The 27,817-nt window shown below is 40.2% G+C and overlaps 1 protein-coding gene across 1 annotated transcript; it reads right to left on the reverse strand.

Moving 5' to 3' along the window:
• Positions 1-643: 643 nt before the first annotated feature.
• LOC135479468 (4'-phosphopantetheine phosphatase-like) lies at positions 644-27,817 on the reverse strand. The gene is made up of 17 exons (XM_064759312.1): positions 27,565-27,817; positions 22,875-23,035; positions 21,916-21,992; positions 21,383-21,603; positions 19,817-20,000; positions 15,818-15,910; positions 14,860-15,022; positions 13,453-13,640; positions 12,104-12,185; positions 10,726-10,823; positions 10,243-10,398; positions 9,273-9,385; positions 6,947-7,034; positions 4,940-5,147; positions 2,516-2,673; positions 1,898-2,067; positions 644-1,016 (listed from the first exon to the last, which is right to left on the reverse strand). Exons 2-17 carry the CDS (start codon positions 23,008-23,010, stop codon positions 782-784), a joined length of 2,370 nt encoding a protein of 789 aa, XP_064615382.1. The 5' UTR covers positions 23,011-23,035; positions 27,565-27,817; the 3' UTR covers positions 644-781.

The following is a 27,817-nucleotide window of genomic DNA, read 5'->3' on the forward strand; positions in this document are numbered from 1 at the left end:
GATCAGTTAGACTAGCCTTACACCTGTTTGACACCAAATTTGTCAAATGACAATATCTCCTTTATAACAAAAAAAACGATGCGACAAATATCTTCATTTAGTCATATTAAAGTAACGTCTTCGCCACAATTCCAACAATCTATTTGCAAAAGCAATATGCCTCAGATGAATTCTGACCAGGCCTATATAATCAGTACAAGTGTACTAACAGAAACAGAGATCTCTGATGGTCAGTATTTTTGACAACCAAGGTAAAAATCTTGTCCCTTTCTCCTGTCTGCTGGCTTTCAGCCCCCTGTTCCTCTCTTTATCATCATTAAAGTGTAAGATTGTTACAACAACACAACACTTGTATAATGTTAATGCGTTTCACTTGTATTTCACGTGTAAACATTCTGATCTGAATCCTAAAAAATTTTTGGATAATAAAAGACTAAAAAAAAAACAAAAAAAAAAAAAAAACACACACACACACACTTTCCGTTTGAGAAAAAGTTGCAAGTTGCAAGTTTCATAAAACACAACATATGTATTGCCAAAGTAAAATTTTAACGCAGTCATAAAAAAATGATTTCCTGTACATCTTCCGCTGCATCAAAAATCAAGTAATCAAGTAAGCCATGTTCTACCATGGCAACTGTATATTGTAATGATATAAAGTGCACTTAGCCAAGGAGTAAACGCTAAGTACGCTTCATGAATCCAGCCACTGATCACTTTGCAACCACCTTAACCAAAAACTCCCCTGCCTTTACCCTGGTTTCTCCCTGGCACACCATTATCACCTTCCTGCGGATGCAGCCACTTTCCGTGAACGCTCAAACTTGAACATGACATCAAACATGTTTCCTCCCAGTCTATTGGCCAGCCACCTGTTTTTCAGGACAGCCACTTTCAGGGCGTCGCACGCGAACGCTGCATGACAGTTTGTATGAACGGCTCGTCCCATCCCCACTATGACGATCAAGTCTGTGCCCTGCCGGCGCATCATCTGCACAAGCTCATGATCAGTCAGTCTGTAATTTAGAGCAGAGGTATTAAGTCAGTCAGGTAACGTTCAGTCAGAGTGGTTTCGACTTCCTGCTGGTAAATACAACCACCGTTACCAACACCGGCAAACGTGTGAGTACAAGGAAGACTATTATTCCACAAAAGCTGGATTATCAGTGTGTAACCTTGGTAACTCTTGGTAACCTTGGTAACTCTCCTAAAATTTCACCCAAGAAAGAGCATTTCCACTGAGAGGCAAATAAACATCATGAAGTATTACTTTTGATGCTGAATCTCTTTTGCTAAAGGATATCCTCCTCCCTGTCAAATTAACTGGAAAACACTTTTTCAAGACCTATAAAACTCTGAATCCTGCAAAATGAGTAACTTAGTCATAGACTAAATTCTAGGCCATTTATAGACTAAATTCTAGGTCATTTATCAGGCATACTTTACAGTATAAAAACAGAGGGAGCTTGGATCACACTGAGCCTGGCTGTTGGTGTTTCCAAAGTGTACAGTATGATGAAATCAATGTATTACAAGGGCATTATCATGGACTTATTAAAATAGGCTACTATTTGTCACCTGCTGGAATAAGTGTAGCGAAATTGTACCAACATTTTGTATTCAAGACTGACAAATTATTCATTTTGTCAACTTTAATGAACAAATGTCCTCAAAGGAATTGGAAAGTTTTCTAAAAGTGAATTCATATAAAACTTACATGTAAACATGACTCCGTCAGTAATCTTGGTAATGGTCTTCCCCTTTTTTATTTTTCATATTAGCTAGTTTTACAGTGCATTACAGTTTGTACTCAAAACACTAATTATATAATTTGCATTTTTGTAACATGACTGTAACCAGTTGGAATATACAGATATACAATTAAGTATTTCTGTACCTGAGATCTAGGCATGGGGAGCCTTGGCCAGACTCCATGACCTTGAGATGACCTTGATCCAGAGCAGTCCTGATGACATCACTGACAGCAGCCACTCTCTTCACCAGAATTAGCAGCTCTGTGAAGGTCACATCATTCAGAGTGGGCCGAGAGTTGGCACACAAAATCACCTGATTATAAATATGACAGAATGGAATAGATTTATTTATTTATTTATTTGATTAGTGTTTTACGCCGTACTCAGGAATATTTCACTTATACGACGATGGCCAGCATTATGGTGGGTGGAAACTGGGCAGAGCCTGCGAGAAACCCACGACCATCCGCAGGTTTCGGAAAGACCTTCAGAATGGAATAGAAGTAAATGAAACAAAAGTATATGATATTACACTGTAAACTTTGAATATATCTCGACGGCCAAGGTATGAAATGATTTATTTGATTGGTCATAATAACACTTAACGGATTTCAGCACAATGCAACAAAAAATCTACCGCGACTATACTGACAGATGAACAGACAAACCTAAATTAATATACAATTTGCTTCTGCACAAGCATGTGACAATGAAGTTTTCTGACCCATTACAAACAGCACTAATGAAGTTTTCTGACTTACCTGAGTGCCTCGCTGTAAGAGGTCCACAGTGAAGGGCATGACCCCCAGGATGATGTCAGCCCCACTGTTATCACAGAAGATGGCGGCACACTTGTGGGGAGGGCCCTGGCTCACACGTTCATACCAATGGTCGTAGTCGTCAAACAGCCATGGACGCCCTGTTACAAAATACACTGTACATATACTGAGAAAAAATGCCTTTGTGGAATTACAATGCAGCACCTGTTTAGCAGTATGTTACCATGAGGGCATCTGAGAAATGTAATTATGACTTCAAATCCACCAAAAACAATGGGTTAATAACCCTAGCCGATCTTCAGCCATCCTCTTGGTAAAGCTTAGTGGGTGACGTCATAGCTGGGCAACACAAGACCAGCCGGCCAGTATAACCTGGGAATTGGTATCCAAATGATGTCATTTTCAAGACAGATTCTAGCTACACAGAAGTAAATATACTGTCATATCAATTTGAACCCACAGTGGACGCAATGGAAGTTTGGATTTATGACAAAGACATCTTGGGTCAGATTTCAGACTCCGAGTTTTCAAAGGTTGAACTTGATCGGTCAGAAACCGTTAGCACTGCCATAGCTGTCAAACAACCATTGCACTGTTGTACACGGTTCACAATTTGTTAGAAGCTCATTCATTGGTCCACAGTAGAGACATAGCCAATGAGATAGCATGTATCAAGCATCATTGTATGTACTTTTCTTCCACTTTACCGGCATATCAAAGACTGATCAAACTAATGACAAATGAACTCCCGCTTTGTTTCACACCCACCCAGTCCTATCACCAGAGGTTATATACAAGTATTTAAAGCCTAATTTTGTCTTCCTGCTGTTTTGCTGCAGCCTGCCAGGATTTCTCATCCCAACTCCTGCAAGCCCGGACAAAGATTTGGCTGTGTTTGGTGGGTATAAAGCCCTTCTGTCTTGTGCCATGAATCCATGCTTTCTTGGGGGCCAAACTGTCTCGAAACTTGAAAAACTAACTCGAGGGTTCTTCGACAACATGTTTTTACAGCCATACGCCAAAGAGCAAACCATTTCATGGAGAAATTCGATATGCTTGTTGTCACTTGTGTGGCTTTGTATGATGTCAATCAGGGGGAGACTACTATATACAGGGGTATCTAATTATGAATAAATAACCAATCAGAACCCTCATCCCTAATCCTCATATTAGAATTTAATTTAATGAACGCTCATTCTTAATTTTGTCATGAAAGTCTCAGGCAACTCTCAGTATTAAAATAAGAATTCCTCAGATAATTCTCAACTTTATCAATGGCCCGTATTTATCAAACAACTTGAAACTTTACCAGTGTTTAAAAAGCCCAAACTCAGAACAGGACGGAACTGAAATTGTGGTAAGTACTATTTTTGTAGTACTTTTTTTTTTTGCAGTAAAGAATCAGTGTGCAAATTTTTCCTTTCTAGAGCAAAACATTTTAATTGTAGCTGCGTTCAAATGTTTAATTCAAGCCTTTACGTAAGACATTTAATAAATACAGGCTGGGTACATGTAACCTATTTTGAAGTTAAGACCGAGTCTGGCTTAAAAACAGCTTTGTGATTCTGGCGCTTGGAACTGTATTTCGCCACAGACTGTAGTGGTGTCATGAGCAGACGACACCATCAGACTGTCCAGCATATTCAGTCACCAGGTGATAAACTTCCCACATGGGTACCATTTTCACCTGCAGTGCAATTACAGTGAGTAGCCCACAGTGTGATCATTAACAAACTTCATGAAAACCACCGAGGCCCACAGAACAACAGGGGCAGAGTATGCAGCTTTACAGGCTTACAGACATGCTTCGTGCAACAACGTGCAGCTTTAAGAACACAACAAACACATGTAATTATGCGGGGGTCCTTCGTGACAAATGTGGTTTGTGTGACAGCGCAGCTCGATGACCCAGGAGCCTCTCACCAAGTTAAAGTCCAGCTCCTGCTGGCTTCCTCTCCGGTCATATGACCAGAAGGTCTGCCAATGACCAGTGGATGGTCAAGGTTTCCCCCAGGCTGTTTCCGGTTCCTGCCCGCCATGATTCTGGCTGGCGTTGTAGAAGTAAGATATTCTTGAGTACCACGTAAAACACCAATCAAATAAATACATAAATAAATACATGTACAAAAATATGACGTTAAACGATGGTTTAATAACATTTACCCAAGAGTATGATGAAAGCTTCACTATAAACATTCATTTTTTTTTATATTTCATTGCAGTTTTATGCCGAACTCAAGAATATTTCACTTTTATGACAGCGGCCAGCATTATGGTGGGCGGAAACCTGGCAGAGCCTGGGGGAAACCCACGACCATCCACAGGTTGCTGGTAGACCTTCCCACATGCAACCTGATAAATAATTAAGTTTATTGTACATATAGGTATCACCAATGGTGCAATTACCTTGCAGCTTATCCTGAGCCTCCAAAAAGCCAAACTCTTTGTTCTCGGAAAGGATCTGAACCACCTCCTGAGCTCCCCAATCAAACACATTGCCTGCTAGTAAACCCTTGGAGATGGCAAACTGTCGCTGCTCAAAGGTCATCTCGCAATGCTGTCTTAGAAGATCTGGCAGGCATTTCAGAGCCTGGTCATTTTCAAACTGTTTTTGCTGAAATACAACAAAAATATCATGTACGCAGGATCAACTACAACTCTGATGCATATATATTAAGTAATGACTCGGGATTTACTCTGTGGGGCAAATGATCCCGCACATGGTACAAAAGAGCCCTACTGACACTGAAATGTAAACATCTTTCATACTGGAACAGCCAGAAATATACGCTCGTAATATATATGATAGAATGCCACGGTAAAACGTACATAAAATCTTCATAAACCTATATAAAATGTACAGGTGAACATATATAAGAGTACACGATCATGTCTGCGCGAATATATGTCCAATGTCAGTTTAGTGATGTGGGCCCGCAAAATTGTATTAGCGGTTAAGCCCGGTACTAACTTTCATCTGGACTGAAATGCCGTTAGTTTTGCAGTATGTTGCGTCTGGTATTAAGATTTAAGCCTCGCTTAACTTTTCATACACTTCTGAACAACCGGCCTGTGGTTGTTAAAGAGCCAGTAGTATATTGTATTCCAGATTAGAATATAACAAGCATTCTGGAAGTTTTGCTTTGCAATACATGATCTCTACTAGTTTGTTACACTGGATTAAAAGCTACAGCAATTCAGTCCACAACAGAACAAAAAGAACCATAATTTAGTTGAAAACAGACAAAACTCTGAACTTTGTCTCTAACTAGTCTTGGTGATATCAAGTACCAAGTTTTCAATTCAGAATAACCCAGTGTTCAGAAAAAAAAAAATACATAAAAGGACAAAATGGCCAGGATTAGCTGAAACTGAATATGATAGTGCAAACCTCAATTTTTTTCATTTATTTATTTGATTGGTGTTTTACGCCGTAAGAATATTTCACTTATACGACGGCGGCCAGCATTATGGTGGGTGGAAACCGGGCAGAACCAGGGCAAACCCATGACCAACTACAGGCTGCTGGCAGACCATACCACGTACGACCGGAGAGGAAGCCTGCATGAGCTGGACTTGAACTCACAACGACTGCATTGGTGAGAGACTCCTGGGTCAAAACGCTGCGCAAGCGCGCTAATCAACTGAGCCACGGACGCCCCTCCAAACCTCAAACTTGATCTGTCCCTTGTAATGGTGAAGCCACGTACCAAGGTTCAATTCAATATGACAGAATCCTTTAAGAAAAAACGTCTTGAAAACTGATTTGAGATGAGCTGACAGACTAACTGACCAGAGGACACTTGCACAAAGGGGGGGATTGTAAACCTAAGCTGAGTATAAATCACTACGTTCTTCATCATAACCTTTGCTTACAATCGAAACCCTCTTGCACAAAGTTATTCTAAGCTACAATAGTTGTAACTTACTATCAGAAATTACATTCGGGTGGACCTGGTTGTGAATACTTACAATCACCCCAAAATTAACCTTAAGTACAAGTAGGCTGTTGTGTAGACTACAGGTAGACTGTTAGTTGGTAATTTTAGACTCGGTTTACAAAGATGCACAATGTAATTGTCTGAAAAAGATGCTATGAGCATTTTATAAGATATTAGCTGTTGAATCATTATGACGTAGAACTCTTTAAAATGAAGGCAAGAAAAGTTACTGACTGGTACATTGTCCATTCACACAAGCCACCTTTATACACAAGTCAAATGTGTCCTACAATCCCCGCTGTAACATCAAAAATTGACAATTGCCTTAAAATTCCTTGGCTCAACTTATTTTCACAATCAATTGTATTCTCAGTTGTACGGTCTACAATGTCTTTGTGCAAGCCTGCTCAGATGTAAACCTCAGCTGGTACCGGTATTAATGAGTTCCTCAGCATAAAAGTTGATCCCCCACCTGTAGGTATGGATCTGTGAAGTTGAACTCCTGTAGACAGTGGTTGACCATGTCCAGCAGACTCCTCACGGTCAGGGTTCCGTACGCACTGACAAACAGACAACAGATTAATTCATTTCTCTGTCCAACATTTTACTTTTAAAAGCTACACAAGAGTATTAATTAAGTGAATTTGGTCATATCACAACATGCCAATCTCAGTGTTCACATACTTTGCTTTGTCTTTGTTTATTTCATAAATTTTATTGGCATTTAACATCATACTCAAGAACATTTCTCTTACAACTGACAGTCCCACATCTCGTGTTATGGGTCATCAACAGGTGCGTGTTCTTATAAAACCTCCAGACTTCAAGGTACACCTCAGTGGCCAAGGGCCTGAACAAGCAATGTAATTCAATGGGTCTAAGGTGTGTAATACTTTAACATGCCTGTACTGTGATGAAACAGATAAAACCGAGTTTTGTGAGGGTTCACAGTAACACAGTCAAAGAACCTACCATGAAGGTGAGAAGGTTTAATACTGACACTGCTTAGAAATGTACCTACCCCTTTGTTTCTGAGAAGGTTTAATACTGACACTGTTTAGAAATGTACCTTCCCCTAGTTTTCTGAGAAGATTTAATACTGACACTGCTTAGAAATGTACCTTCCCCTAGTTTTCTGAGGGCTAAATACTGACACTGTTTAGAAATGTACCTACCCCGAGTTTCTGAGAAGATTTAATACTGACACTGCTTAGAAATGTACCTTCCCCTAGTTTTCTGAGGGCTAAATACTGACACTGTTTAGAAATGTACCTACCCCTAGTTTCTGAGAAGGTTTAATACTGACACTGCTTAGAAATGTACCTTCCCCTAGTTTTCTGAGGGCTAAATACTGACACTGTTTAGAAATGTACCTACCCCGAGTTTCTGAGAAGATTTAATACTGACACTGCTTAGAAATGTACCTTCCCCTAGTTTTCTGAGGGCTAAATACTGACACTGTTTAGAAATGTACCTACCCCTAGTTTCTGAGAAGGTTTAATACTGACACTGCTTAGAAATGTACCTTCCCCTAGTTTTCTGAGGGCTAAATACTGACACTGTTTAGAAATGTACCTACCCCGAGTTTCTGAGAAGATTTAATACTGACACTGCTTAGAAATGTACCTTCCCCTAGTTTTCTGAGGGCTAAATACTGACACTGTTTAGAAATGTACCTACCCCGAGTTTCTGAGAAGATTTAATACTGACACTGCTTAGAAATGTACCTTCGCCTAGTTTTCTGAGGGCTAAATACTGACACTGTTTAGAAATGTACCTACCCCGAGTTTCTGAGAAGGTTTAATACTGACACTGCTTAGAAATGTACCTACCCCTTTGTTTCTGAGAAGGTTTAATACTGACACTGTTTAGAAATGTACCTTCCCTTAGTTTTCTGAGAAGGTTTAATACTGACACTGCTTAGAAATGTACCCTCCCCTAGTTTTCTGAGAAGGTTTAATACTGACACTGTTTAGAAATGTACCTTCCCCTAGTTTTCTGAAGGCTTAATGCTGAAACTGTTTAGAAATGTACCTACCCCCAGTTTCTGAGAAGGTTTAATACTGACACTGTTTAGAAATGTACCTACCCCTTTGTTTCTGAGACGGTTTAATACTGACACTGTATAGAAATGTACCTTCCCCTAGTTTTCTGAGAGGGATTAATACTGACACTGTTTAGAAATGTACTAACCCCCAGTTTCTGGGTTTAATACTGACACTGCTTAGAACTGTACCTTCCAATAGTTTTCTGCGAGAGCTAAATACTGACACTGTTTAGAAATGTACCTACCCCAAGTTTCTGAGAAGGTTTAATCCCCACACTGTTTAGAAATGTACCTACCCCGAGTTTCTGAGAAGATATAATACTGACACCGCTTAGAAATGTACCTACCCTGAGTTTCTGAGAAGATATAATACTGACACCGCTTAGAAAATGTACCTACCCCAGTTTCTGAGAGGGATTAATACTGACACTGTTTAGAAATGTACTAACCCCCAGTTTCTGAGAAGATTTAATACTGACACTGCTTAGAAATGTACCTTCCAATAGTTTTCTGCCAGGGCTAAATACTGACACTGTTTAGAAATGTACCTACCCCTAGTTTTCTGAGAAGGTTTAATACTGACACTGCTTAGAAATGTACCTTCCCTTAGTTTTCTGAGAAGGTTTAATACTGACACTGCCTAGAAACGTACCTTACCCTAGTTTTCTGAGAGGTCTTAATACTGACACTGTGAAGAAACCTGCCACAGGTTTTGCTAGAGAGTTTTTTATGACAATGTGTAGAAACCTACCATGGGTTTTGTTTCAGATCTTGAAGCCGAGACAGATATTTCTCTTTGAACTTTGAAGCCCGCTGTTCCACATCATCAGAGTTTGGCTGACTACTTACAGCTTGACAACGGGTCTGCAGAGTACAAACAAACACTCATCATTACCAAGCATCAAAGTTGTCCATGGTTTAATTACCAGTATTTGACTACACGGATGCACATGACTATTATCTAATATCAAGTCCACAGTGTAAGTGAATTTACCCTTTCTATAAACCTCTGAGAAGCACTACAGTCAGTATTCCCTGACATCTAGGCTATGTGAGTTTACTCTCTCTATACTCTCTGAGAAGCGCTACAGTCAATATTCCCTGACATCTAGGCTATGTGAGTTTACCCTCTCTATACTCTCTGAGAAGCACTGCAGTCAGTATTCCCTGATATCTAGGCTATGTGAGTTTACCCTCTCTATACTCTCTGAGAGGCACTGCAGCCAGTACTCCCTGACATCTAGGCTATGTGAGTTTACCCTCTCTATACTCTCTGAGAAGCACTACAGTCAGTGTTCCCTGATATCTAGGCTATGTGAGTTTACCCTCTCTATACTCTCCGAGAAGCACTACAGTCGGTGTTCCCTGACATCTAGGGTATGTGAGTTTACTCTCTCTATACTCTCTGAGAAGCACTACAGTCAGTATTCCCTGACATCTAGGCTATGTGAGTTTACCCTCTCTATACTCTCTGAGAAGCACTGCAGCCAGTACTCCCTGACATCTAGGCTATGTGAGTTTACCCTCTCTATACTCTCTGAGAAGCACTACAGTCAGTGTTCCCTGATATCTAGGCTATGTGAGTTTACCCTCTCTATACTTTCCGAGAAGCACTACAGTCGGTGTTCCCTGACATCTAGGGTATGTGAGTTTACTCTCTCTATACTCTCTGAGAAGCACTACAGTCAGTATTCCCCGACATCTAGGCTATGTGAGTTTACCCTCTCTATACTCTCTGAGAAGCACTGCAGCCAATATTCTCGCGCCTCCCTGTCATGTGTCAGGTCCACAGTGTCCGGGATGTAGCTGGCTGGGTCCAGCAGTAGAGGACAGCAGATCAGGGGTTTGGACAGCTTATCCAGCTCTAACATATCAAACTGAAGCACAAAAGCAGGAAGACATGCAAAAATTAACAAGTGTACATGTAATTTCAGAAGAAATTATTTGGACTTCCACGTCCAAATTCCACCAATCTACCAAGAACTCCAACCGCATTCGTTCACGAATTTCAGATGGTGAAATTTCAAATACCAATAACAAATCTGTTGATTTTATCATCTTTATAGTTGAGGTTCAAATTTGTGTATTCATCGTACAATGAAAAATAGATGTATGGATAAATCTTGCCAGACTAATCTACATCTTCCCAAAACAGAGTTGATCACACATTGGAATTTTCTGCTGAACATATACATAGATCGTACCGTGGAGCTTCTGGTCTTGAACTGGAAGGCACTACCCTGGGGGGACTGTAAGCCTGAGCTACCTGCGTAATTCTCCCCCCAGCTGTACAGCCCACCATCTGGTAAAACAAGAGAAACATTTAAAATATTAACACAGTTGACAACTGGACAGAGGTTTTCAGTGGCTCCCTGCCAGCTCATCACTAGCACACCTCTAGGAAGGCTCTATATGCCTCAGCTATCCTCATAATTCTCCATACAACCACTGCCAACGGTACATCACCCACCATCTCGTGAAACGATAGAAACATTTAAAGTATTGCCATGATATACGGAAGGACAGACGTACGTTCTCAGTCACCCACCACTTGCTCACCACGAGTACATCTGATATACACAACAGACAGAAACATTTAAAGTATTGACATGATATATGGAAGGACAGACGTACGCTCTCAGTCACCCACTACTTGCTCACCATGAGTACATCTGATATACACAACAGACAGAAACATTTACAGTATTGCAGTGACATATGAGAGGACAGACATACGCTCTCAGTCACCCACTACTTGCTCACCTCGAGTACATCTGATATACACAACAGAATTGCCGCTTACACATTACAGGATACAGGTTCTCACTGGCCCAATTGTATTTCACCATTGTAGCATTATGTATTCAAATGTCTGAGGTACATTTCGTACCCATGTACATGTAAATCTCCTACCCCCTCCAATCTAGTAAGATAACACCTAGATAAACAAAATATCATGGCAACCATTCACTCAAATAATGAATTTGTAACCACTGACTAACAAAGATCCAAGCTGTCTAATCTAGCAGACGGGAAACCCACGGTCATCCACAGGTTGCTGGCAGACCTTCCCATGTACGACCAGAGAGAAGGATACAGGTTGATATCCAGCCATCACAGAACTCAAGAGTAATTTATTTATTTTCTACGTTGTTGTACAAAGCCACTCCATGCACCGTTTTACTTTAAGTTTCCGACAAGCTTTGACATTTGTGTTGTACAGATACACGTATGCTCATCATACAGGCATCAAAAAGTGGTCTTCAACTGATATTGGACTGTGCCGTCAGCCACTTTAATATTGTCAGTATGTCTCCACAAACAGTGAGAGAGAGTGGGGAATCCCCTGGCCAAGACCCACACCACCTTATGTGTCCTAGCGATTGACAGATAAGCACCTCTAATAGCCATTCAGCCAATACCAGCTCCATTATAGCCTACACGTATATGTACGTATATAAAAGCTCGGGGCAATTTTCATTTAGCTCAGTTGGTAGTGCTAGATCTCCAATGTAGAGATTCAAGTTCAAATCCTGGTGTGCCCCAAAGACAAGACAGAATGAATCCTTGAATCAATTGTACCTTCCTCCTCGGCACCCTTGAGGAAGGCCCCAATGGCCCCCAGGTAACCCTCGTGACGCAGGAACAGAGCCTGTATGTCCCCCTGGAAAACAAGAAAGTCAAAAAAAGTGGTGCTTTATTGGCACTAATGTGCAACTGAAATATTATGGAAAACTTGATCTGATTAGCAGAAGCTTGTAAAAAACTTCAGCAACACTAAATGATTTAAAATTTTGTCCATGATTAAGTTGCTCATTTTTCCAGATTCTGGGAGTTCTATTGATTTTAGAAAAGTGCTATGAGAGATGTTTTGAAGGTTGGATGATATCCTACTGGGAAATGTAAAGTTTAGCATCAGAAGTAGTGTCTGATGACATTTAATACTTCAAAAAATGCTCCTTTGAGGTCAAATTTTTAGGTCAATTAGGGTACTTTTCACCAACTTATCACCTTTCCTTTCTCCAGCTCATACAGCAGGGAGTTTAGTTGGGGAAGTATCCCATGAAATTACATGTGATTTACTGTAAATATGTTTCTATTTAATAATAGAAATATGTGTATAACAGGGCATCAAAATATAGTTCTTGTGATATGTAAGAATTTCCAGAAGAGAAATGTAAATTCATACTCATGGAACTGCTCACACTGATTAGGAGTGAGTGTTAAGCTTTCCATCGTCCTTCAGTCTGCTAGGCCTAGCAGTCATGGCTAATGACCTTGTAGACTGACTGTATGCCCTAATCCCTAACATGTCCTATGTACACTGTCACATGGTAATGGAAATACTCCTCACGTGTTTATTTACTTATCTGATTAGTGTTTTACGACATACTCAAGAATATTTCACTAATACGACAGCGGCCAGCATTATGGTAGGAGCAAACCGGGCAGAACCAAGGGGAAACCCATGACCGACTACATGTTGCTGGCAGACCTTCCCACATACGATCAGAGAGAAGAGTATAAATAAGCCAGTAACCAAAAGGCATTATAATACATATAGTTAAAAGTATATACAAGCATCAGCAAATGCATAGGGATAATAGAAACCATAGGCTGGCTAAACCTAAGCCGACCAAAGAATATTTTACCTGTATAATGGCTGTTTAACTGGTAGGGTACAGAAAAGCTCAATACTAGAGTAAAGCTGCGACGCTCTTCACCACCTGCTGGCCAGGCATCTTAATGTTTTGTGGGCACAAGAACTTGGGCAGCCATACCGCTCAACAGTATAAAAAATGTTGTAGATATGTCATCAAAAATAGTTACACATGTAAATCCAAATCGGCCTCCACCCCGCACCCTCCAAACCTCACTACCCATCCCCCCAACCCTCACTGTCCAACCCCGACGAACCCCTGAAGCCTCACCTTTGACCAGTAGTTGATGGCATAGGTTATCGTATGCATGGTCATGGGGTGACCGCGGATGAAGAAGCCACCAAAGTAGATTTTTTTCAGGTTGTGTAGTTTGGCATGGAGACAAGAGATCTGGCCAATGTCATTACTGATACTCAGCAACAGGCTTTTGGCGCAGTCAGCTTCTTTACTATTATGATCTGTGAGTTAAAGGTATGATACAAGATTACAAATGAGTCATGATATCTTTCCCGATATAGCGTACAAACCCTGGCAATTTATTCTTCCAGTAGTAAGCACATTACCATAATGTGCATAAACAGTGCGCGCATTTTATCCTAAGTGCAGCATTTCTCAAGCAGTGCCACAAGAGAACTTTGATGAATTTCTTAGCAGAAAAACTTAAAGGGGTACAGAGTGGACGCTGACTGGTTGGAAGTCCTGGGTTAAATCTTGCAGCCTTGGTCACGTTTGAATAAATATATCATACCTAAAATTCAGCTTAGGCAAGGCATAACCTGGACCTGAACCTATATGACACCAGCCAATCTGAATCGATTCTGTATCTCTTTAAGTGTTGGCATCATTAGTAACATTTCAAGGCCATTCAGTGATTCTGAGAGTCCCTTTTTACATTCCAAAACTTTAGCTGAAATACGGTAAAGTATGATTTCCTGGAATCTGCTTGTTAAAAAATGAACTGAAACTTTTTGTAACTAACTATATATATCACCATTCAGTACTAAATCTTCCACATCATGGTTATTAGTTGATGAAATATTCCATACAATTATATGTGATCTCTCCTTATGTTACACTGCACAAAGTACAATTTGTATACAAAAAAATATGATGCTTGTAGACCGTCATTTGGATTTCATTCCATAAACAATAAAATATAACTAATAATCCAAATATCATAAGGATATGAAATAACACATTCAATTTTATTCCAATAACCTGACACTTATCCAAATATTTCTAAGTACAGCGTTAAACTGTAATAAAGGTGTGATATTTTAGAAAACCCACATTTTTCATGCTATATGAGTCTTTTCCAAAGAGGTGTCAAAAATGTCAGGCACTTACATGTACAACCATGTATTTTCAGACTTGAAATCAAGAAATGACCTAAAATTTCGTCCATGACTAAGTCGCTCATTTTTCCAGATTCTGGGAGTCCGATTGATTTTTGAGGGTGCTTTGAGAGGTGTTTAAAAGGTAGGATGATATCCTACAGGCAAAATGTACATTTCAGCACCATCTCATAAATAATATCTCATGACATTTATTTGCCTTCAAAAATGTTTTTTTTTGAGGTTGAATTTTTAGGTACATGTAAAAACTGAATTCTGCGATATAAAAATGCCATGCTGCATTAACCAACTACACATATTCAAAATAGTCTGTATGACTCACTGTTCTGATGGGTGCATGACCTGGCTGCCTTCCCGAAGCTGCTGGCGATTACCTCCCCTGGCAGTCCCACGCAGGTGTACGCCCCTCCGTAGATATCCTTCACCAGCATGTCTACGGAGCGGTGGTCACCTGACTCGGCCAGTTCCAACAACTCGTCAAAGTCCTGTGTAACAGAGTGAATAGCGAGAAAAAAATCAGCAACATAATACGTCATTTATAAAACATTTTGTATGCGATAATGTATAGCAGGGCATGCAGAATATGTCAAGAAGACCACATGTATGGCGTAATTACTCAGAAGCCTCTTACTAATAGAGTTGCTATATGTTCAAGTTCAACTCATGCTGGCTTCCTCTCTGACCACACTGCAAAGGTCTGCCAGCAACCTACAGATGGTCGTGGGTTTAACTTGGGCTCTACCTAGTTTTCTCTCACCATAATGTTGGCTGCTGTCATATAAGTGAAATATTCTTGAGTATGATGTAAAACACCGATCAAATAAATAAATAAATAAATATCTACAGCTTGATAAGTTGCAGAGGACAACTATATGTACAGCAAATCACTGTTCTGGATAGACAAATGCTGTTTCCACTTCTACATGTACTTACATACAAGAGTAACAAGAGTTCCTGAAACTGTATTAAATACCTTAGTACCAAGACTTCAAAACACTTATTTTGTCAGGGGATTCACTTTACACAATACACGTATGAAGCTGTTGTGTATTTCTCACAAACATAAAATGCAAGATACATTGATGTTATGTATTAGCATTGTTCCCAGTTAAAATCACTCTACAAACACCCCCACACCATCACACAATTATTCTCCTGCAAAGATTGTCCCCAAACCCTGTTATAAAGTACCGTGATGGAACTTTGCTCCCAGTTAGAGTGACCCCCCCCCCCCCCCCCCCCACCCACCGCCAGTCCTGTAATGTGATCCCCTGACTCACCTTGGCTCCTGTGAGAAGTGACCCCAGACCCCAGAATGTACCCCCACCTGTAGATGTGCCCCCTATCCTCTCAAACTGATTCTCAGCTTCCACCTGTAACATAAAAAAACCCAACTATCAGTCACTTCTTATCAGCTGTTCAATTAGACAGATATTTACAGACACATAGACTTACTGATTTTCAGACACCGGGAACATCCACAGCTCCTATGTTGACTGGCAATAGAAATATTTGTCGCAGTCGTAACTGACAGGGTGCCAAATGGTTTAATTATTTCTTTAGTTGACTGCTGTTTAATGCAATTCTCACGAATGAGACACCATTCCCACTTATATGGCATCAGTCAGTTTAATGGGAGGAGGAAACTGGAGTGCCTGGGGTAAACCACTGACCTTTGGCAAGTTACTGATGAACTTTCCCAAGCCACGGGATGGCGATGTACATGTTACAGATTTGTATGCCATGTAGGTGGAAGACAAGTGGCTTTCCACGTTCGTTTAATAGTGCAGATGACCACATGATTGCCAATAACGGCTTATTATCAAAAAGGCTCAGCTGGATAGCGCACTAGCGCAGCGTAATGACCCAGGAGCCTCTCACCAATGTGGTCGCTGTGAGTTCAAGTCCAGCTCATGCTGGCTTCCTCTCCGGCCGTACATGGGAAGGTCTATCAGTAACCTGCGGATGGTCCGTGGGTTTCCCCCAGGGCTCTGCCCGGTTTCCACCCACCATAATGCTGGTCGCCGTCGTTTGAGTGAAATATTTTTTGAGTACGGCGTAAAACACCAATCAAATAAATAAATAAATAAATAAATCAAAAAGGCCAAACAAACAAGGCGAGTAAGGGAACCAGCTTCCTGTCCAATGTCAGGTTTGAGCCCACACCTAGTGTGTCCTACATGTGACGACTGAAAGGTAAGTACTGTAAATCTTCAACATTTTCCACCACTAAAGCACTTTTTTTTTAGTGGAATTTATGCACACAATTATTATGAAAAACGATGCTAAAAATGATTTGTTTATGTAATTAGGGATACAAGCTTCATAAAACTGTGCAGATTATTTCTGTACACAAGATACTTATCACAGAATGTTTCAAAATATTGGATGCGTTTGCAGTTGAAAAGGTTGAAGAATTATAGTATATCTACCCACCCAGATCATGGCCTTCTCCCCAAATGGTAGCTTTGCCTACACAGATGCATATGTACACTACAATACATACATGTATGAACTTATTATTGTAAAGAGCTGCTACAGTGTCCAGGTCTGTATTTCTTAAAAGATGGGTTAAATGTTAAGGATTGAGATAGTCCGAATGACTTTTTCTAAAGTGTAAAAAAATTGCATTGCATTAAAACTAATGTTGTCTTTTCAGAGGATAATACAGAAACAAAAGGTTTTCTGTCATTTTCCAATTTTGCCAGGTGTCACATCATGCATGAAACACTTAGGCTCACCCATCGCTGACATATAGCCACAAATGACGTCGTAATATCAAATGCCCATGACGTCATTCTAGCATAACTGCCTTGCTCAATGTCACATTTGCCTGAGTCATCATCACTCAAGGAATATGACCATGGTCACATCAGTAAAATTTATGGACTCTGTTGAAGATTTGGTTTTTTCAGGACTCTTCATTTACTGAGAATAAAAAAGAATATTCATCATAAATCTTTTTGAACCCTGGTGTTAGTTCTGTTTCATAAGGTATCCTTCATATCATTTTAATATTTCCCCCTGTTTTCTCTTGGGGACAGAAGTAGCACTTTTTTAACAGAACTATTCAATGGGAGCATCATGGAATTTGGTGTACAGGTGCTATCATTATTTAACACTAACCTTGATGATACAGACACCTGGCCCAATGTTGACCAGCAGGTAAGGGAAGATGTCATGTTCTACACTCTGGGACTTGTACTGAGGTGTATCATGTAACACACACTAACCTTGATTGACACTGACACCTGACCCAATGTTGACCAGCAGGTAAGGGAAGACGTCATGTTCTACACTCTGGGACTTGTACTGAGGTGTATCATGTAACACATACTGACCTTGATGATACAGACACCTGACCCAATGTTGACCAGCAGGTAAGAGAAGATGTCATGTTCTACACTCTGGGGACTTGTACTGAGGTGTATCATGTAACACACACTAACCTTGATGATACTGACACCTGACCCAATGTTGACCAGCAGGTAAGAGAAGATGTCATGTTCTACACTCTGGGAATTGTACTGAGGTGTATCATGTAACACACACTAACCTTGATGATACTGACACCTGACCCAATGTTGACCAGCAGGTAAGGGAAGATGTTCATGTTCTACACTCTGGGACTTGTATTGAGGTGTATCATGTAACACACACTAACCTTGATGATACAGACACCTGATCAATGTTGACCAGCAGGTCAGAAAAGATGTCATGTTCTACACTCTGGGAATTGTACTGAGGTGTATCATGTAACACATACTGACCTTGATGATACTGACACCTGACCCAATGTTGACCAGCAGGTAAGGGAAGATGTCATGTTCTACACTCTGGGACTTGTACTGAGGTGTATCATGTAACACACACTAACCTTGATGATACTGACACCTGACCCAATGTTGACCAGCAGGTAAGGGAAGATGTCATGTTCTACACTCTGGGACTTGTGCTGAGTGTATCATGTAACACATACTGACCTTGATGATACTGACACCTGACCCAATGTTGACCAGCAGGTAAGGGAAGATGTCATGTTCTACACTCTGGGACTTGTATTGAGGTGTATCATGTAAACACACACTAACCTTGATGATACAGACACCTGACCCAATGTTGACCAGCAGGTAAGAGAAGATGTCATGTTCTACACTCTAGGACTTGTACTGAGGTGTATCATGTAACACATACTGACCTTGATGATACAGACACCCTGGCCCAATGTTGACCAGCAGGTAAGGGAAGATGTCATGTTCTACACTCTAGGACTTGTACTGAGGTGTATCATGTAACACATACTGACCTTGAGGATATGGGACCACGCTGACCCAATGTTGACCAGCAGGTAAGGGAAGATGTCATGTTCTACACTCTGGGACTTGTATTGAGGTGTACCATGTAACACACACTAACCTTGATGATACTGACACCTGGTCCAATGTTGACCAGCAGGTAAGGGAAGATGTCATGTTTTACGCTCTGGTACTTGTACTGAGGTGTATCATGTAACAGACACTAACCTTTATGATACTGGACACCTGACCCAATGTTGAACCAGCAGGTAAGAGAAGATGTCATGTTCTACACTCTGGGACTTGTACTGAGGTGTATCATGTAACACACACTAACCTTTATGATACTGACACCTGACCCAATGTTGACCAGCAGGTAAGAGAAGATGTCATGTTCTACACTCTGGGACTTGTACTGAGGTGTAATCATGTAACACCATACTGACCTTGATGATACAGACACCCTGACCAATGTTGACCAGCAGGTAAGGGAAGATGTCATGTTCTACACTCTGGGACTTGTACTGAGGTGTATCATGTAACACATACTGACCTTGAGGATACGGACACCCTGACCCAATGTTGACCAGCAGGTAAGGGAATATGTCATGTTCTACACTCTGGGAATTGTTACTGAGGTGTATCATGTAACAGACACTAACCTTGACGATACAGACACCCTGGCCCAATGTTGACCAGCAGGTAAGGGAAGATGTCATGTTCTACACTCTGGGACTTGTACTGAGGTGTATCATGTAACAGACACTAACCTTGATGATACTGACACCTGACCCAATGTTGACCAGCAGGTAAGAGAAGATGTCATGTTCTACACTCTGGGACTTGTACTGAGGTGTATCATATAACAGACCCTAACCTTTATGATACTGACACCTGACCCAATGTTGACAAGCAGGTAAGGGAAGAGGTCATGTTCTACACTCTGGGAATTGTACTGAGGTGTATCATGTAACACATACTGACCTTGATGATACTGACACCTGACCCAATGTTGACCAGCAGGTAAGGGAAGATGTCATGTTCAACACCCTGGAACTTGTACTGAGGTGTGTCGTGTCTGTCGTACAGGAACACCTCATCTGGTATGTTCTTCAGGAGAAAGTTACAGCCTTGATTAGGCAGGTCTATCTCGTCTTCTTTGTCTATCCTGCAAACAGAACATTGAACAGCGACTGAAGAACTGAGTGGTGCTCAGGCCAAAAACGAGAAAGCTAAACTACAGTACAGCTCAGGCTAAAATTCAAAACCAGGCAGCAGATTAGCACGATCCTAGAGGTCTTGTAGAGAGCCTGTTGAGAGCTCTGGGGACAGACGGTCGACTGCAGAGTGATCTGTCCACTGTGACTGATCACAGACATGTGGCTAAGCACTGTTATGATGTGGAAAATTGATGACGGGAAATTTAGTTCTTCAATAAAATGATTTCAAGAATTTTTGAAAGACTAGCACCATAGATGATGTAAAAAAATATCTGATGTGTGTCTTTTTGATTTCAATGTGGCAATCTCCTCTTAAAATAAAAGTGATTTATGAGTGTGTCCATGCGAGATTCATAATGGATCACCACGACTGCTAAACCTAGCTCATTCTTCATCTCCCTTAAAAGTGGACAATTAAAGTTTCGTTTCTTCCCTAAAAGGTTTCCCTTGTTGTGGGAGTCATTTGCCAGTGAAAAATTATCTCCAAGTCAGTAATTTTGCAGACAATTGACATGTGCAACAACAACAGCAACAACGCGGTATTACAATACGAATTTCATGTACAAACATGGAAAAAAGTGAAAAACAGGATGTTAAATTTTGTCCATGTACTACAACTTTCTGAAGAATCTTCTGAAGAAAAGCACCCACATGGCAAACACATGAATGAAAAGTTTTTCTCAGAGAAAAGAAAAAACTTTCCATTTGCAAGTGTCAAACTTTATTAACTTACACACACTTTACGGTTTGGAAAATCTTAAACAAAGATTTGTACTATGAAATATCTGCTGTAAGGTTCTATACAGCATAGCATACATGTACATCACAATTAGTATGCTGACCGTCGATACCAACCGATGACTTTGATTGCATATGTACTCCCTTAATTAAATCTCTTAATCAAATTCAGGAACTGATTTTGTTTTGCCGAGGTAGGTTACATAAATTGCAAGATAAACCTTCCGCTTTTCGCTGCTAGTATGTTCACATAGCGGAATAGCCCTGCAACTCTGTAGACGGAACTATATTCACACCTTCTATGACAGTCCTATGTGCCTCAGCAGGTTTCAAACACAGCTCAGTAGAAGGTTTGTCATGCGTCACTAGAGCATTATTCAGTCTCTCGGAGCGCAATACGAGCGGTAAACAATTAACTTTAAGCTGAGCTGTACTGTAAGTAAGCGTCATACTTACACCAACTCAGATTTGGCATGGGTATTTTCCCATTCAATTCGCCAGTTTCAACACCATGTCAGTACATACAGGCACATGCACAAGGAAAACCAAAAACTAAAAACCCGCAAATGGTCCCTGGATCCTTACTGTACACTGAGTTCGAACTGTGAGGTCCTTGTACTTGTAGGCTCCTCCTCCCGTTGTCTTGACATGCTTCTCTTTCAAAGCACCGTAATGATTCACGTCATCCACCAGGTTTTGACAAATGAAGTCTAGGCACGTCTCAATGAATTTTGTCTCAAATTTGATGAAATGTAAGCGATTACCCGTCTCTTCCGTCTCAGAAATCTCATAGATGTGTCCTGATGTGGTGTTCTAAAATTACAATCACAGCACGTATATTTATTTATTTCTGCATTTGATCATCAAGTAACATCACACCCAAGAATTTTTCCCAGACAGTATCAAGAGTGGAGGAAAGCGTAATACCCATGTAAAACCACTGAACTTTGGCTAGTTAATGACGAACTTTCTCACATGCTGTATTATTTCACACAAACTTATACAAGTATTTACGTCAAACTTCGTACTCCCAATCTGTTCACTGCTGAGGCCAAACACTGGAGAAAATTGCACAAAAGTTTACATCAAAGAAAATGTGATAATCTATTATATCAACAATCTTACCTTATTTACATCATCAGAGACTAAGGCTGTCTTCCTCTGGAATGTTGAGGAGTAGGCAAGTTTTGCCAAAGATCCTCCTGCAAATATGAAATAAGTCAACAGCTCGACTTCAGAATGATTTACCCTAATTCCTCAACGTTTTTGCATGTGAAAGAGCAACTTTCAGTGCAATTTTTGCACCTTTTTCATTTGATTATGGAGATAAGACTACATTGGTTATGTGGGCTGATTTCAGGGCGCCACAAAAAGTGTAATTTTATCAGTCTACACAAACTACTGCCTTCAGAATATGGTTAAATAAACACCAAGTAAAAAGGTTAAAGAATTACAGTAGTTCTTTTACTGTCAACGTTGAAACAAATCACATGTATATTGTTACAACACATGATACCCAGATGTTAATGGTTTTACATGTAGCTATGAAGGACTTTTTGAGTTCAAATATTAAGAAGTGCTGAATATAATTTATATACAAATGTTGTTAGCAGGGAAGAACAAATGCTCAGATTTCACAAAATAACACTGTATTCAAAGATTTCAGGTATGATTTTGTGGGTTTTTCCTTGTTTCACAATGTACGTTTTGCCTTGAGCCCTTTGGTCTCACATCTCACATTATGGTTTAATTATTCAGAGAGCATTTGGTTGGCACACACAAATGCAAGATCCATGTACATCCTTTATACATGTAGATTTCTAATATGATGTCTGAGTTATCTCCCCTTGCTCTGTAAGGCTATGTAATCTTCATGCAAATCTTCTACCATGATTACTCAGTACTTTCAACAATTTTAATCACTTCTCTTGTCAACTGTTACAAAAGCATATCTGAAAAAAGAGTTTTGTTTGTTAGACTGTGGCCTGTTTCGGTTTAGTTATCTCTCAGATTAAGATATCCCTTCTGGCATTAAGACAGTCCTTCTACATGTATCTTAATCCCAGGATACATGTAAGTCTTACCTATATCTATGGCAAATCTGTTGGCATTTTTGAGGTTACGGAACACCTGTGCTGAAGGTAACTCTATACTTGTGGAGTAACCTGCTGCCGACTCCACCTCCTCGTTAGCATTACCCTCCTGATGGGTGTCAGACATCGCAGTGCTTCGGGCTCACAAATACCTGGGTAAAATACAGATGTTACACATGAAATGATGACAATGTACAACATCAAAAGTGAATAAATAGCTATCTGCAGGTTGTTGGCAGATCTTCCGACCCATGCAAGGCCATAGACAAGTTTTCATGTTTTTTGGGGGGGCTAATGGCAGACTGAGTATCACAGACAAACCATGTGAGAGTCCAGGGGCCACCTAGGTCCCTGAAGCTCCAGGATCCTAGACGGCTAGAGATGCAACCTCGTACTTACAGAGCGACTAAAATTCTATTGCCAAAGGGTATCTTTTATCACACCGTGCATGTGTTTTCTCTTGGGAAAAAGAGTCAAGTTCAGAGGGCTTTCGGTAATTAACGTTGCACTTAGTCAACTCAGCATTTTTTTTTTTTTTTCACTTGGGTACAGATAATTAAAATTTAGGCGTACAAGTGAGCAAACACCAGGTATCAACTGCACAGATTAGGATTGTCCGGAAAACACTGACTGCCGACATGTTTTTACCAATGAATTCATTGGCTATTTCTTCCAGATCCAGCTCATCATTATTGTCTTCGTGGACATGTTACACAACTATATCCATATTACAAACAATGTTACCCACCCTATGTAAATAGTCTGTCATATATTGTGTATCGTTAATTTATTTTTTTCTAAATAACTGTTCAGCTGTTTGCACTTTGTGTGTAGTTAAAAGTAATGACTCATAATCTTTTTAACTTCATTAAATTCTTGTACAATGAACTTGTTTTAACTTTGCCTTCAAATCTTATTTTCAACTGTTCTTTAACAAACATTGTTTCTGTATACATATGCCTAATCATAGATTCGTTTAAATAATACTGAAACATTGAATCATGTATGCCTAGCGTCAGTTTTGAAATTGCTGCTAGGGGCCTCCGTGGCTCAGTTGGTTAGCGCGCTAGCGCAGCGTAATGAACCAGGAGTCTCTCACCAATGCGGTCGATGTGAGTTCAAGTCCAGCTCATGCTGGCTTCCTCTTCGGCCGTATGTGGGAAGGTCTGTCAGCAACCTGCGGATGGTCGTGGGTTTCCCCCGGGCTCTGCCCGGTTTCCGCTCACCATAATGCTGGTCGCCGTCGTATAAGTGAAATATTCTTGAGTACGGCGTAAAACACCAATCAAAAAAAAAAAAAATTGCTGCTTATGGCAACTAGAAATAAAATTCGTTATTTGGACACTTCACTTACTATTATTATATTAAAGCACCACTTTTTAAAGCATGTAGAATGACTTCATCTCCTGATCACATGTAGTTGTCACCTCCATATATTAAAGCAGTATGTTCCAATAAATAAAGATGGCCTTCTGCGATTTTTTTCGTTTTTGCTACAGATCCTATAATTGATATTTAATTTAGTCGTGCCATCTGCTACGATAGCTGAAGGTCGGTTCCCATTTATTAGATTTATGAAAACGATATTAGCGTCGCCATGAATGATTACATCGTCATTCTAAGTACACACAAAAGTGCATAACTCAGTACTTGCAACCAGTGCAAAGTATACTTACGCTGTGTACCACAAGAACAAAGCAGGCGCACGCAGACGATGAACGATTCTGCCAGGGTGCATGAAAACTAAACAACATAAGGAAGTCGAAAATGGACTGAATTTCATAAGGAGTAGAACAGATAAAGTTTTTATTTGTCTTTGTTTTGGTTTGTCTGAACCTGCGTTAAAGATCTGTTTATTCATGTGATAAATATTTTCTCCAGATCTCCACGAAGTCTAGCCAAAATCTGGTGGGGGGGGGGGCTATAGCGGTATGCTTTTCAGTTTATTCACTGCATTGACAGAGGACTGGCCAGAATATGTCTCTGGTGATCTGCCAGTCCGCATGCTGTACATGTACATGCATAAGTGGGTGGCTTCCAGTGCCTAGATGGCCCCTGGAGCCTCACCTGGGCTTGCTGAGACAGTTGATCTGCCCACGCATGGCTCAAAATCCACATCAACACCAACAGGCCTAAATGTATGATCTATGTATAATTTCTGTATTACTGCCACAGCAGTACAGCTTTCACACACAAAGCAACGCAGCTCCCCAAATGGAATTATTTACATAGAAATGCCTGCATAAATATGATGTTACATGTACATAAATTGCCTATGAGGTTATAGTATTATGTTGTCATTGATCTAAACAAAAACAAAAGTAATCAATGTCTAGCTGTTGGCACAGACCAATAAACATCATGACTTTAATACAGGTCCTGTATACAGGATAGAAATTAGTGAACTGAAAAATGTAAACAATTCATTTATAGTTATCAAAACAATGATAACAACAAAAATGAAACTGTATCTGTACAAGACCTTTAGTCCACGAACACTGATTAGAAATATGGATAAAGTATAATACTGTACAGTGGTAGATTTGATACAGATTTGATATCTGTATTCAATTCTATCTAAAACATTTCTTTGGTTTACTTTATTCCATCTTAAAACATGTAAATACAGTATGTATGTGCATGTACATGTACATGTAGTTGTTACAGGCATTTCCAATGTTCAACATGTACATGTATATCTTATTCCCACTGAGGAGTAGAAAACTACACGATGTTAAGACGTGTGCTTGCATCCTGAGACATATGTACACGCATAAAAACCAGGTCACGGTGTCATGATGAACTGGCTGTCCTATTTCCATTGAACATATATCCATTGTCCCCAGCCCCCCCCCCCCCCCGAAAACAATGGTTATTCCACTATTAAATATAGTATTTGGAATTTAACCTCATGCACACACCATTTTCAAAAGCAACGTACTGTAACTATAGAAAAAGCCAAGCCATGAGGTAGTGCATCTAGCAAGGCAATTCCAGGACTATAACATTATTAGTTGATCTCAAGGATCTGTGGCAAATTCAATGGCGACTGATGGACACAAATGTAAGCCAGGTTAAAGAAGTCACCTGAGCTATTGACATGCAGCATGTACATGTATGTTAACATGGGCCACAGATTCCACTGGCGTGAGATTCTGGGGGAGAAAGTGATGCCACTGATCTCCTCTGGTGGCCAATAGGGAGGAGAATGTAACAATGTAAATGTGGGTGCCTTAACCCTTTGCTACAGTTGGGGTATTTCAAATATATTAAATATTTAGGTCAGAGAGAACTCCATTTAATTGAAAACCTGAAGCAATCACCTGTCCTGTTTGTCAAATATGTCAAAGCTGTCAGTAAAGCAGGTCACTTTGATTATTGAATCTTGGGCTCAAGTGACCAAACAAATAACTGATCAACGTTGTGCTTGCGAACTGATGGTCATGGAGACATATTTGATCAGTAATTCCTTGTCTCCCATTCATCCCTGAAGGAAAAATTTCAGAAAATAGTCAATCGCTAACCTCCTGGGCCTGTCCAGGTATTCTTTTATAATGCTTAGGGTTCTAGACCACCAGACTGATAAAATCGTGCACTGCTGATCATCTCAAAAGCAAATATTCATTCAACAAAAATGGTTGCCCATCATACACACCATCTGGGTTCCTCGGCCACAAATTCACATTGCTTGCTTTCGTGAAGCCCGAATAACCAGCGTATCCTCCATCATCACAGACGGAAGATAGCGGCCATTTGAGGAATTTTGAATCATCAGACAGGTTGAGATTGATGATGTATTATTAGTTACCCTAATTCCTCAACCGTTTCATTCATAAAGGAGCAACTTGCAGTGCAATTTATGCAGCTTTTTACTTTGATTTTGGAGACAAAACTACAACGGCTGGATGGGCCAATTTCAGGGCTTCACAACTGGTATAATTTTATCAGTCAACACAGAACATGTTTGAGCAAACACCATGCAAAAATAGGAAAAGGATGAAGAATTACAGTTTATGGTTACTGAGTGATAGGATACGGAAATATATGGTGTTAGTAATCATTTGAAGGTTACTGACAGTATATATTTCTGTATCCTTTCACTGAGTCACCTTGAAACAAACTGATCCTGCAAAAGTCTCATCAATTCAGTGCAGAAAACCAATCGATGTAAGTACATGTAGGTGAATTGCTCTTTGATGTGATAACCTACTCAGCAGACACATTTGACTTCGTCTGCTGGATTTGGGAATATATGGGTAACCAATGTTGTCCAATGACAAGTGGAGTATTTTGTCTGATGCGGGAGAAGGATGGATATTAATATGTAACGTTGGAGATGAAGAACAGCTTGCCATTTTTCCTGATTGGCAGTCTAGGACACTAATCACTATAAAAAAGTAACTTAACAGGCAATCAACTGTTTTCTGAAATTTTACGATGCATCCTTCAGAGGTGAATTTGGCCAGAGCTGGCCAAAGATAAAAAAGCAAACAGTCATCCAGGGCTAGCCTACAGTTGCACAGATTATATGGAAAATCTTAGCGATCTTTACCAAGATGTTATATAAACCGCAACACATTATTGTGATGTCTATCACGCCCAGTTACAAATGGTGCATAACACAAATGAGATGTCTTGTATCCTTGCATCACCACGAATGACAGTGTCAAGTTGAACATACCGAACGCTCTGGTCTCTCTTTACATGAACTGTTGTTGTTGTTGAAGACAATCTGTCGTCTGCTACGGTGTGTGCATCTGAGTAAAAAATCTGCCTTCTGCTTGGATGACCCAAGTGGTAAACTCCTCAGTCACTGCGACATGAGTTTTATCAATTCACGGACACGTTATTTTGTCAACAGCGATCAATTTTGATAATATTAAGGGTGAAAATAAAGCGTCACATCTGTCATCTTTAGACTTTACTAGCTTGAC

The sequence above is a fragment of the Liolophura sinensis genome, chromosome 12, assembly GCF_032854445.1.
Source record: "Liolophura sinensis isolate JHLJ2023 chromosome 12, CUHK_Ljap_v2, whole genome shotgun sequence".
In the NCBI taxonomy this organism is placed as follows: domain Eukaryota; kingdom Metazoa; phylum Mollusca; class Polyplacophora; order Chitonida; family Chitonidae; genus Liolophura; species Liolophura sinensis.